The 13,276-nt window shown below is 40.6% G+C and overlaps 1 protein-coding gene across 16 annotated transcripts in view; it reads right to left on the bottom strand.

The window, feature by feature from the left end:
- LMO7 (LIM domain 7) overlaps positions 1-13,276 on the bottom strand; it is a 202,566-nt gene that overhangs the window by 155,425 nt on the left and 33,865 nt on the right. Inside the window, exon 3 of one of the 16 annotated variants that reach the window (XM_082701235.1) lies at positions 10,557-10,603. The exons of the other annotated variants lie outside the window; for them this stretch is intronic. Coding sequence (XP_082557361.1) covers positions 10,557-10,603 — 47 coding nt within the window. The remainder of the gene's footprint in view (positions 1-10,556; positions 10,604-13,276) is intronic. 16 annotated transcript variants of the gene reach the window in all.

The raw sequence follows: 13,276 nt of genomic DNA, 5'->3' as shown, positions 1-13,276 counted from the left end.
GGGATGAGGAGGGAAGGGACTGAAAGAGGTACACAAGGAAATTTGGGGGGTGATGAAATGCTGAACCTTGACTGACAAGGCAGTCACACAACTAAATGCATTTATCAGAACTCAGTACCTAAAAAGGGTGAATTTCATTGTCAATTATACCTCAGGAAAAAGAGAGAGAGAGACAACAATGCGAAACGGCTATCAGAAATGTTGCTATTATCCAAGTGGCTATACAATGATTCATAACTTGTCCTGAGAATTAGGAATGACCAGGACTGCTACCTAATACTTCAGATTCCGACCTCTGCCTCTGTTCTTGAGTGGGTAGGCAGAAAAGGGAAATCTGCAGCATTAACAAACTAGTTCTAGATTACTTTGATGCAGGTAGTCCAAAGACTACACTTTGAGGTGCTGACACAGCATTATCATGCCAAAAGTTGATACAAATACCCTTCCATCATTTCTTGATCTGAACAAGCCTTGTTGCTGCCAAAGCTCATCAACTCCAGCTGTTCCGCATGACTCAATATGTTTCAAAGACAGAACAGCTATAAATAGAGGGAACAAGGGCTTTCTCACTGGAGGGAGTGGGCACAATAAACATGATTAAATACCAGATGCTGTATAAGATCTTTTCCAAACATCCAATTCTCAAAGAGCTATGGATTTCAGATAATCACCTGTTTAGTGTCCTTGAACAGTTTTACCAGTTGGAAAGACAAGAAAGAAATAAAATTCACATGCAAACATGGAATATGACCACAAAGGTTAATCAAAGAACATCTAAGCCATCAATTTGTCTGTTTAAGGCAAACTTCAAATGGAGAAAATAATTCTCCACTTTCTAACATTCATTTACTTCATTTATAACCTAAAGAGGAGCATTTATTTTTAGAGAAATAGCACGCTGAATTCCCCTGTGTAACCTGATAGGAGTAGAGCTGGTCTCATAAAGTGGGGAGGAAGGGGAAGATAGGGGTATTGCGTGATAGAAGATTCTGAGCATCACTGAAAAGCCATATACATGATAAATCCCATCCCCACACATCATGTCCCCAAAGTCACCACGCAGAGCTTTGCTCTGTGGAACCACATTAGACAACATCCTCAAAAAGTAAGGTTGCAGGAATAAATGCACAGTCTTTTCATTAGGACATAGAAGAAATCTAGCTAATTTGCACCAAAAGATTTTCAGCAAGCTGAATAAACTTGGCTGAACAATGGAATAAACTTAACACTTATTATCCAATATGTTTGTCCGGTTTCTTCACTAATATACCCGAGACATCTAGAAAAGTCCCTGACTCATAGTAGGTACTCAAATTATTCTGAATGAATATCTAAGCATAAAGTAGTTCTTAAACATCAATAAAGCATATCCCCCATACATTCAAAATATGATCACATATACTGGTAAGAATTGAATGACAATGATTCAATCTCCCAGATTAGAATAATTGCAATTTTTAAAAACCATTAAGTGAATGAATCTCTAATTAGTCAAAGGTATTAGAGTAGATTTTTGTAGAGAGGACTTTCCATGGTCTGTATCTTCCACTGTGGCCATGTCATCACTCCGACTGTGTCTTCATTACTGTTTGGTGTATATTTTCTTAGCTGTGCTTCTTCTGAATTAAACAAAATCTTGAAAAACAAATCCAGGAAAAAAAATATACTTGGGCTCATTCTACACCATAAATAAGGTCTTAAAAGGTTTTTTTCTAAGAAAGAGTTTTTTTCTAAGTTATTCTTATCTCAAGCAAAAAATAAAAAGTTGTACTACCAGAATTTGATCCAGAAGCAAAACTTCACCACTTTTATATTAAAAGCTTCAATTACAGACTTAAAGTTATATGCCCAAACTACAATTTTAAACGTGTAATAAGTAAAAAGCCTTTTAAGAAAGACTTCTAGGTAACCATCAAAGAACTGCCACATTACAGGAAGGTACTACTGCTGAATAGTTGTTTTCTTTGAAAAACAATGGGCGGGGAGGGGGGGTATCCTCAGCTTATTTACCTAGCACCCCTCTAAGTGACTAAAAGCTTTAATAATGCAAAGCTTTCTCATCTTTGTTAGCTAATGAAACAAGGTTTGAGTTTCACATTCAGTGGGTAGCTCTGTGGAATACATTAAATAAGGAATGTTTTCTCCAGAGCAGGACAAACCTAATCTTCAGGTGTGGATTGATACAAAGAGAGGAACATTCACAAAACTCCAAAGAGAATCAACACCTAACAAATTCTTGCTCCCCCACCTGGGTGTTGCATTACCTGCTACATTTCCTCCAGCTTCATTTCCCTCTGTAGTCAAACACACTTAGAAGGTATTCATATGAATGCAAAGCTTCAGCCAAGCCTGGAATGCTTGGTCTCTTTGTGTATAATTTAGATACAAAATAACAAGACTTGAAAAAAAAATTTTTGTAACTATCATCACAGTAACAAAGATTAAAGAGTAGCAATAGTCACTATTTCATGAAGTCAGTCAAATATTCAATCTGGAGTAAGTCACATACTTAAAAATGCTATACTTGACAGCAAAATTGGATTCATCCATTCCACCATTTACCTTGGCAGGATGCCGAGGACACTTTAACAGGAATGTGACTTTATCGATCAGTGCCTATCTATCAGGAGCCTGATTCCGTATATGCAATCTTTCACCAACGTGTGCAGTTTCAAGGAAAATTTTGTAAATTTCCCCATGTATTTTAATTATGACTTTGCTTCTTCCAAGAAACACTGTAAATGATACCCATCTGTGTGCGTGTCTATGTATGTGCATGTGTACATGTTTTACAGGGAGACATTTATGAGTGAGGAAGGCAACTTATAAAACTCTCTTCAGTTTTGTGTGCTGTAAGCACCCTGTCTCGTTGAACCACCTTCTTCCACTCAGTTAATAACTCATTCTTTGTCTGTTGAAAGAATAGCATTCCAGCAATGAATGGCAGGGTAACATTTCCATACAGAGCTCTCTCTCTCAGGGAGCTCACCCGCCACCTCAGAGCGAGCCTCTAACCACAAAGATATCTCCAGATTCATTTTGCTGGTTCAGGCTCTCCAAAAGCCAGAAGAGAGAATATCCTCCAAAAAAGACTGTTTAGCTTATTTTTGGAAAGAAGATAAAATGCTAACGGTAGGGTGGGTGAGAAGTTGGGGGTTGGTTAGAAAAGGTGTGTCAATCTGAAAAAATAAAGCCCAATTTCCTAAATGAGTTGTTTCATAAAAGTATCTATTTTACAATCATGGACCTAACTTCAATTTGGCTTACAAAACATTTTACACTGCAAGGAAATACAGGGTACAAATATGTTTGAACACACTTCCATTACCATTTAACATGAAGATAAAATTATACGTAACAAGGAAAAGGAGTTGAAATCAACTCAGAAACCATCTACTCACTATGAGCTTTACTGAAGCTGGCAGATTTAATCCAGTAGTGTCAATGAATTACTACTTATATTTTCTTCACAATAAAATCTCTATTCTTTAAAGATCGCATACTACTTAGTCCACTAATCAAGTTATTGGCCAAAAATAAATAAATAAATTATATATATATATATATATATATATATATCACTCTTAGGCTGAAACCAAGTGGGTTATTTCCTTTGAACAGGTTTTCTCTGTCTTTCAAAAACCTAGGCTAAAACCCAGTGAGAAAACCAACATTCTTGGTCTGAGATGTCATCATATCTCAGAGTAGTTTTTTGTATGCCCCAATTCTCAGGTTCACTTTGGGGAAGGCCAGCATATTGGGAATAAAAACTAAGAATGCAGCCCTTCCTTCCGTGTAGTCCCTTTCTCCCACGGCTCTCAGCCCTGGCTCCTGGCCCTCTGCTTTGAGCTTGCCAACATGTATATGCACAGAATCATTCTGACCTCTGCTGCCAGGGACAGGAACTTTCTCCACAAGGGCTTTTAACTTCCATTGCATTTTTCTGTGATGTTCACAGCATCCATAGGATTGTTTCTCAAAGTGTAATTCGCAGGGATTTCCCTCATGGCCCACAAATGCTGGGCATCTGCCCTTTATACCTTCATGCAAACAGGCAAAGAGGGAAAGGGTGAGACCAGAGGGTAAGGCTGGCAGTCTGTTCCTCTTTGCCAACAAGGAAATAGCTCTCCTGGAAGCTCTGCCACATTGTCCTCGGGGACACAAGGCCACCCTCAGCACAAAGGTATCCAACAGGAGCAAATCTTTTCATCAGGGTTTACTGCCATTTCACAAACCATTCAGACTGTGAAGAGAGAGGAATGGATATCAGTAGACAATGGAAATGTCTGCCTTAGGTAGAGGTTTTTTAAAAATGTGAAATCACCTGGGACGCCGTTAGAGGGAAAAATAGTTAGATGCATAGCTCCTGTCTTTCATGGAAGTTAATTCCTGGTAAACAGTGATTTTAAAGCATACAAAATGAACACACAAAATAACCTAAATAGAACTGGGAGAATTTTTATACTCCAGAAATTAGAAAGGTCTCTTATAGAGAAACCATAAAAGAAATGATTAATAAATTCAATTACATGTAAATAAGTTTTTTCATAGAAAACCAAAATATAATCAAAACACAGCCACCACCACCCCCACGAACACACACACACACACACACACACACACACACATTTGCAGCTCACACACCAGACAAAGAGCCACATTTCTTAATAAGCAAAAGAGCTCCAACAAAAAGGAGGAAAGGGATTTCAGGAGTTAGTAGAAAAGATACAAATTGCTCTTAAACACATTAAGAGATGATCAGCCTCAGTTATCAGATAAATACAAAATCAAAACTGAAAGGTACCATCTTCGTCTTTCTAGCAAAGAGTAATAGATGTACAGACCCCCTCCTTCATGGTTAGACGCAGCATAAACCGGCAGACCCTCCAGAAAGGAAACGCATATATATTCAACAGCTGGGAACAATCCTACAATTATGCAAAATGATCTATGGCCAATTTTATTCACTGAAGCATTGCTTATTACTACAAAGATAAAAATTTTTAAAAAGTATCAAAAGAGGACAGGCTAAATAAGTTCTAGTTTATCTACTGAGTGAAATACAGTAATTACACATACTAGGGTTTTGCAACTATAAAAAATTTTTTAACCTTTTTATGTTTCAGTGCGTAAGTGTCTTCAAGCCATACTGTTAAGTAGCAAAACCAATGAACAGACCAGCGTCTAGATCACGTTTCCATTCATACTCTTCAAAGTTAAGTAATATATGAATTAGGAAGGCTTCCTAAAGCACTTTTGGGGGGGGGTGCAAAATGGTGGTTTATTAAAGCACGGGGACGGGACCGCTGAGCAGAAATAGCTGCTTCTGGGGGTATTGGGGGGTCTGGCTGATTATATACTATGGGGTTGGGGGAGGTAGGAAAAAGGGAGGGTTTGAAAGAACTTTCACATGCTGAAGAGGACCTACAAGAAACCAGAGGCCTTGCCATTGTCAGGTTGTTTTTTCCCCTCTAGCACACTCACTCCGCACCCCTGAACTGCATTTCCCCCACCAAACAGTGGCAACTGAAGGCCTTCAGAGAGGGGAGAGAGGAGGCGGGCTTTGGAACGGGAACACCAAATCTGATTTGATACATTTTACTCCTTAGCAATGCACCTAAAAAGCATGATGTCTAAAATGTCTTTTTTTTTTTTAAAGATTTTATTTATTTATTTATTTATTTAGGGGGGGCAAACAGGGAGAGGAGAGAGAAGCAGACTCCACACTGAGCAGGGAGCCTGATGTGGGGCTTGATCCCAGGACCCTGGCTGGGATCATGACCTGAACTGAAGGCAGACGCTCAACCCACTGAGCCACCCAGGCGCCCCTGCAGATTTATTTCTTTAAAAATTTTCTACTATAATTGAAGGGTGGTGGGGGATTCACCTTCATTTAACCTTTGATGAAATATGTTCATCTTTATTTGACAGAAACACAAAGACACCTGAGAGCATCACTAGAGCTAGAAGGAACAAGAACTCGTCATGCTCTGGGTGAGGATGGGACACTGGGAAGCAGCATCGTGGCAGAAAATGAAGGCAGCAATAGAAATGAGCTCCATAGCTCCTTTACCATCTGTCTTTTAACTTAAGAACATCAGGGTGAGTTCAGAAAGCTCCAAAATCTCCATTGCCCTACTTCAGGCTATCTTTCCAGTTTCCTTATTAGTTCAGCCAAATGTCTCCCCATCTAATCACACTTCTCTCCTCTTAAGACATGAGGCCCAAAAAGGGGTGGAGGGTGTGGATATTCCATATCTCCCCACTTCTCCTGCTCAAAGTTCTAAGGCCTTTCCCTGTCCTGAGGGCCTCTGAAGGGTCAACCTTCATCAGCCAAGCTGACATTGTGTAAAGCAGCCTGCGGTCCCTCCAGGGACCCAGGAACATCCAGGCCCAGCTGCAAGAGAAACCCTGCACCAGAGATGTTCTCTTCATCCTCGGCAGAGACGCCTGTTAACACCAGCTCGTAGCCGGAGACCTCTGCCGGCGAGCCACAGTAAGCCTTTACTCTCAGCAGAGTACAGTAGAAAGTGCTATAGGGAATGAACACGGAAAATACAGAGGTGGGGGCGGGGGAGATGTCCTTGTTGTCATGGAGCTCATAACGTCTCTAGGATCCAAAGCAGTGAATGCATTCATGCCGGCCCACACAAGCAGCCCCTGGCTTTGCACAGCACAGCAGCTTTCACAAGCGAGAAGACTTGGTGTGTATGCACAAAAGGGCTAGTATGGCCTGTGACAGATGAGGCCAGGCAGGGCAAGGCTATGCTTTTCTTAATCTTACTCCCCTCTATCGAGCAATCTCTCCTCGCCTTATCATCCAGACTTCTGAAAGCAACTCTACACTCCCTATCACTACCTCTGCATCTCGGATTTACTTTGCAGGGAACTCCCAACTGGTTTTCCACCTTCAGTCTGAAATTGCTCTAATGAAGCCACTAGTGGCTCTCATTCATTTTTCTGAAATTTGATACTGTTCGACATTTAACTCTTTGTGGGTCACAGACCTTTTTGGAAATTTGATGAATCCTATGAACCCGCTCCCCAGAAAACTCATACACATACCCTGTAGAGAATCCAGAAGCCTCCTGCAACTGAACCCTAAACCCACTGGGTCAGCAGATCCCAGGTTAAGAACTGCTGAACATTTGCTTAGTTTCTGTAACAACTTTTCTTTATAAATTACTCCACTTACATTTTTAATCTCCTTCCTGGGCTCCTCTTCCTATGCCTACCTCTTAAGCATGGTTATGAATTCACGGTCAGGACTTCAGGTCAATCCTCTCATTCAAAACACTCTTCCCTCGCTCATCCGTTCCCCCGACCTCAGTCGGCATCGGCATGTTTACAAGTTCTAAATCTGTATCTGCAGCCCAAACTTCACCTCTAGGGGTCCACTTCCATAACTGCCACTTGGTGGAGAACTCCACATTGACTAACCCTATACCCAACATGGCCAAAATTAAATCCAGTGAATTACGTTGTCTTTCTAGAATCTCTCTCTTTCTGTCTCAGTTAATAATGTCAACACAATATGATTCTGCTTCTGGGATAGCCAAGTAGCTCCTATTGAACCAACTCTGCCACAGATAAGAACTATAAATTCAGGGGTTCCTGACTGGCTCAGTGAAACGTCTGCCTTCAGCTCAAGTCATGATCTCAGGGTCCTGGGATGGAGCCCTGTGTTGGGCTCTCCACTCAGCAAGGAGTCTGTTTCTCCCTCTCACTTTTCTCCTATGCTCTCTCACTTTCTCAAATACATAAGTTAAATCATTAAAAACAAAAAACAAAAAACTACATATTAAAAAATTAAAAAACACCACAGTATTCTGAAGGCACTCAAGAGCAGACAAAAGCCAGCAATCACTGGAGGGGAATTGATTTGTGGGAGAAGGAACTGCGCTAGGTGAGTTTTTAGTTTGTAGCGTTCATAGCCTGATGAAAGGCCCCCATCTGTACCAGGCACATGAGGAAAATTCTGGTACAAAGCTCACAATCTCATCGGGTTTCAGAACTAGAGAACAGGGCCCAGGGCAACCAGAGTAACTGGGAAATGAAAGCAGAATGCCAGGCAAGAGAGAGGAAAGATTCAAAACTCCTCCCAAATCTCTACATGGCCCTGAACCACAGGTGTACACGCAGGCTCCAAGCACCACGGCCAAGGCAAGACCAGCTGAGGTGAGACCCAAGCTGCCTTTACTGCAGGCAAAACAGAATTTGTAGCCAAATTAACTGTCTGGCTTAACAAAAAACAAACAAACAAAAAATTTTGGCAAAACGTAACAGAATTGTGAGTACCCACAGCTTATTTATAATGTCCAGGCTACGATCCAAATTACTTGACATAAAAGAACCATGAAACAGGGCCTTACTTACAAGAGAAAAGACAATGAAGGGAGACTCCAAGATGTTCCAGATGTTCTAATTAGCAAGCATTTTGAAACAGCTCTCATTCTAATACTCCAGTATCGAAAGCAAAAATGCTCATAAGACTGAAAGAAAATCTCAGCAGAGAAATATAAACTATGAACTTGAATAATGCTGGCATTAAATGAGCCAAATGAAAATGCAGGAACTGAAAAATAAGGTATGGGAAGTAAAAATTTGACTGGGTGGGATTCACAGCAGAATGGAGATGACAAAGACAAGTCTGAACTCGCTGAAGATGTTGAAGATGTATTAAAGATGGGTCAATGCTAATCATTCAGTCTGAAGAACAGAAAGATGAAAGATTGCAAAGTGAATTCTAGAGACCTGGGGAATATTAAAATGTCTAACATAATTGGGTAACGATCGCCACAGACATCCCAGAGAAAAGGAGAGGGAGAATGGAACAGAAAAAACACTTCGCCAAATACTGGCCAAAATTCCTCAAAATTTGGGAAAGGTGTTTGGTGATTGTTGAAGAGCATCATCAAAAAGACGTGACTGCCGGGGCACCTGGGTGGCTCAGTGGGCTAAAGCCTCTGCCTTCAGCTCAGGTCATGATCCCGGGGTCCTGGGATCGAGCCCCACATTGGGCTCTCTGCTCAGCAGGGAGCCTGCTTCCCTCTCTCTCTCTCTCTGCCTGCCTCTCCATCTACTTGTGATCTCTGTCTGTCAAATAAATAAATAAAATCTTAAAAAAAAAAAAAAAAAAAAGACATGACTGCCAAGTGCCCCATAAGCTGGACCTGGGCACTGGGAGGCTCCTCACTCCCTCCCTGTCCTTGCAATGCGGCCTCTGTTTTGCCTTTCCTGCTCCAGAGACTGCTCCAAGGACACAGACTTAAGACTGTGATGTGACTGAACAGGATACATGACTGAACCCAGTTAAGGCCTCTTTATAAACTTTTAAGATTCGGCAGGTGGGTACAAGGATCTACTCGTCTTGCTGCTGCCCAATACAAGACTCGTATGTAAGTTCCCTTTACTTATTAAAGCTGCCACCTGCCCAGCTGCAGTGGCCTGCCTCTTTGGTCTCTCCTTGCCCTCTGAGTACAGGGGCCAAATTCAGATCATATCAAGGAAGTTTCGAGGAGGGTTACAAACCAAGAAGGAGTCAAGAAGACAAGCAAATCATACTAAGCAGGTACATACAAAGACCATGACGCATGGGCACATTGGAGACAAACTGCTAAAACTAATTAGAACCAGAAAATCTTGAAAGGAGACAAAAATGACACATTACATGGAGGTGTGCACTGATTTGAATTACAAGTTACTTCTCATCAGGGCAATAAAAGCCACAAAACAGTGGAACATTCATTCATTCATTTATCCATCTTTGCTGGGTGGGAGGGGTGGACAGACACACATACATTATGTTTAAAATGCTGAAAGAAAATAACAGTCTACTCAGCTTATAATAGCACTGGCCTCTAGAATCCCACATCAGAAACGTGGGAGTGAACTGGACATCTTCCTCCATTCAAGCCCTCCCAGGACAAGTGAATCTACCTCCTTTAGCTCTTATAGGCACCAATACATCTATCTCAACAAAAAGCAGCTTGAGCCCTCACATCTCTTCTGAATTACAGAAAACGCTGTTTAACTGGTCTCTCTGCCTCTGAGACACTTAGTGTCTCACATCACAAGCCATGCTAGGAATACTAATTATGTCAACCTCTTGCAAAAGTCATCCCATGACCCCCTACCTCACTCAAGATAAAATCTAAACTCTTTAGAAAACCGTTCTTAGATTTTTTGGGCCTCAAGACCCTTTTCTACTCTTAATTATCAAAGGCCCCCAAAAGTTCTTGTTTATATAGGGCTGCCTTTCAGTATTTGCCATTTTAGAAATTTAAAGTGAGGGACCCCTGGCTGGCTCAGTCAGTGAAGTGTGTGACTCTTGATCTTGGGGTTATGAGGTCAAGCTGCACGTTGGGTGTAGAAATTGCTTAAAAAATAACGTTTTTTCATTTTATGAGGCCAGCATTATCTTGATCCCAAAAACAGACAAAGACCACATCAAAAAAGAGAATTAAAGACCAATATCCTTGATGGACACAGATGCGACAATTCTCACCAAAATACAAACCAGTAGGATCCAACAGTATATTAAAAGGATTATTCACCACGGCCAAGTGGGATTTATTCCAGGATTGCAAGGTTGGTTCAATATCTGCGAATCAATCGATGTGATACAATACATTAATAAAAGAAAGAACAAGAACCATATGATACTCTCAATGGATGCTGAAAAAGCATTTGACAAAGTACAGCATCTTTTCTTGGCAAAACTCTTCAGAATGTAGGGAGAGAGGGCACATACCTCAATATCATCAAAGCCATCTATGAAAAACCTACAGCGAATATCATTCTCAATGGAGAGAAACTGAAAGCTTTTCCACTAAGGTCAGGAACGTGGCAGGGATGTCCATTATCACCACTGCTATTCAGCATAGTACTAGAAGTCCTAGCCTCAGCATTCAGACAACAAAAAGAAATTAAAGGCATCCAAATCAGCAAAGAAGTCAAACTCTCACTCTTTGCAGATGATATAATACTTTATATGGAAAACCCAAAAGACTCCACTCCAAATCTGCTAGAACTTGTACAGGAATTCAGTAAAGTGTCAAGATATAAAATCAATGCACAGAAATCAATTGCATTTCTATACACCAACAACAAGAAAGAAGAAAGAGAAATTAAGGAGTCAATGCCATTTATAATTGCACCCAAAACCATACAATACCTAGGAATAAACCCAACCAAAGAGGCAAAGAATCTGTACTCAGAAAACTATAAAGTACTCATGAAATAAATTGAGGAAGACACAAAGAAATGGCATGCTCATGGACTGGAAGAACAAATATTGTGAATATGTCTATGCTACCTAAGCAATCTACATGTTTAATGCAATCCCTATCAAAATAACATCAATAAATTGATGTTATTGGGAAAATTGGGCAGCCACATGTGGAACAATGAAACTGGACCATTTCCTTACACCACACATAAAAACAGACTCAAAATGGATGAAAGACCTCAATGTGAGAAAGGAATCCATCAAAATTCTTGAGAACACAGGCAGCAACCTCTTTGACCTCAGCCACAGCAACTTCTTCCTAGGAACATCGCCAAAGGCAAGGGAAGCAAGGGCAAAAATGAACTATTGGGACTTCATCAAGATCAAAAGCTTTTGCACAGCAAAGGAAAGAGTCAACAAAACCAAAAGACAAATGACAGAATGGGAGAAGGTATTTGCAAACAACATATCATATAAGGGGCTAGTATCCAAAATCTATAAAGAACTTATCAAACACAACAGCCAAAGAACAAATAATCCAATCAAGAAATGGACAGAGGACATGAACAGACATTTCTGCAAAGATATCCAGATGGCCAACAAACACATGAAAAAGTGCTCCACAGCACTCAGCATCAGGGAAATAAAAATCAAAACCATGATGAGATACCACCTCACACCAGTCAGAATGGATAAAATTAACAATTCAGAAAAGACAGATGCTGGTGAGGATGCAGAGAAAGGGGAAACCTTCTACACTGTTGGTGGGAATGCAAGCTGATGCAGTCACTCTGGAAAATGGCATGGAGTTTCCTCAAAATGTTGAAAATAGAGCTAACCTATGACCCAGCAATCACACTACTGGATATTTACCCTGGATATTTACCTGGATATTTACCACACTACTGTATATTTACTATTTACAAATGTAGTGATCCAAAGGGGCACGTGCACCCGAACTTTTATAGCAGCAATGTCCACAATAGCCAAACTATGGAAAGAACCTAGATATCCATCAACAGATGAATGGATAAAGAAGAGGTGGTATATCTATACAATGGAATACTGTGCAGCCATCGAAAGAAGTGAAACCTTGCCATTTGCAACAACGTGGATAGAACTAGAGGGTATCATGCTGAGCGAAATAAGTCAATCAGAGAAAAACAATTATCATATGATCTCCCTGATATGAGGAAGTTAAGAGGCAAAGTAGGGGGTTTGGGGGGTAGGGAAGGAAAAAATAAAACAAGATGGGATTGGGAGGGAGACAAACCATAAGAGACTCTTAATCTCACAAAGCAAACCTGAGGGTTGCCAGGGGGAGGTTGGTAGGAAGAGGATGGTTGGGTTATGGACATTGGGTATATGCTATGGTGAGTGCTGTGAAGTGTGTAAGCCTGACAATTCACAGACCTGTACCCCTGGGGCAAATAATACATTATATGTTAACTTAAAAATACTTTAATTAAAAAATAATAAAGTCTTAAAAAACCTTTTGGTGGTGGGTATTAAGGAAGACACATATTGCATGGAGCACTGAGTGTGGTACATAAACAATGAATCTTGGAACACTGAAAAAATTAAATTAAATTAAAAAATAATAATAAAGTGAGACACATAAGTGCATATCCCATTAAACATGAAAGCAATGATGTCATCACAGATCATGTAGCCTCTGGAAAATTCTCCACATACACTTGAGAGAATGAAGAGGAAAAGGCAAGCAAAATCTTGGTATTGTTTTAAAATGGTTTTGAACTTGTGGATCCCCCAAAAAGGGGTCTCAGAGCCCACATTTGCTTTACATGATTCCCTCTGTTGCCCAGCTGCCCCTGTAAGGTTCAGCTATTCCAAACTTGGGGGAATTCCCTGAGCACACCACTCTCTCTGTGTTCTGAACCTCTCCTTAAAAGAAAAGCCTTTCAGTTCCAGATTTCTCAGCTAACACCACCTACTCATCCCCAAGAATCTGAGTATTGCTTCCTCAGAAAGCATTTCCTACTCTTCCTGGTACAGTTATTTTTGCTGTCCCTTATCTCCTTTCCC

This window comes from Mustela nivalis, assembly GCF_964662115.1.
Source record: "Mustela nivalis genome assembly, chromosome: 15".
NCBI lineage: Eukaryota > Metazoa > Chordata > Mammalia > Carnivora > Mustelidae > Mustela > Mustela nivalis.
The sequence above is the reverse complement of the archived record's forward strand: the minus strand, read 5'-3'. Positions and strand labels throughout refer to the sequence as shown.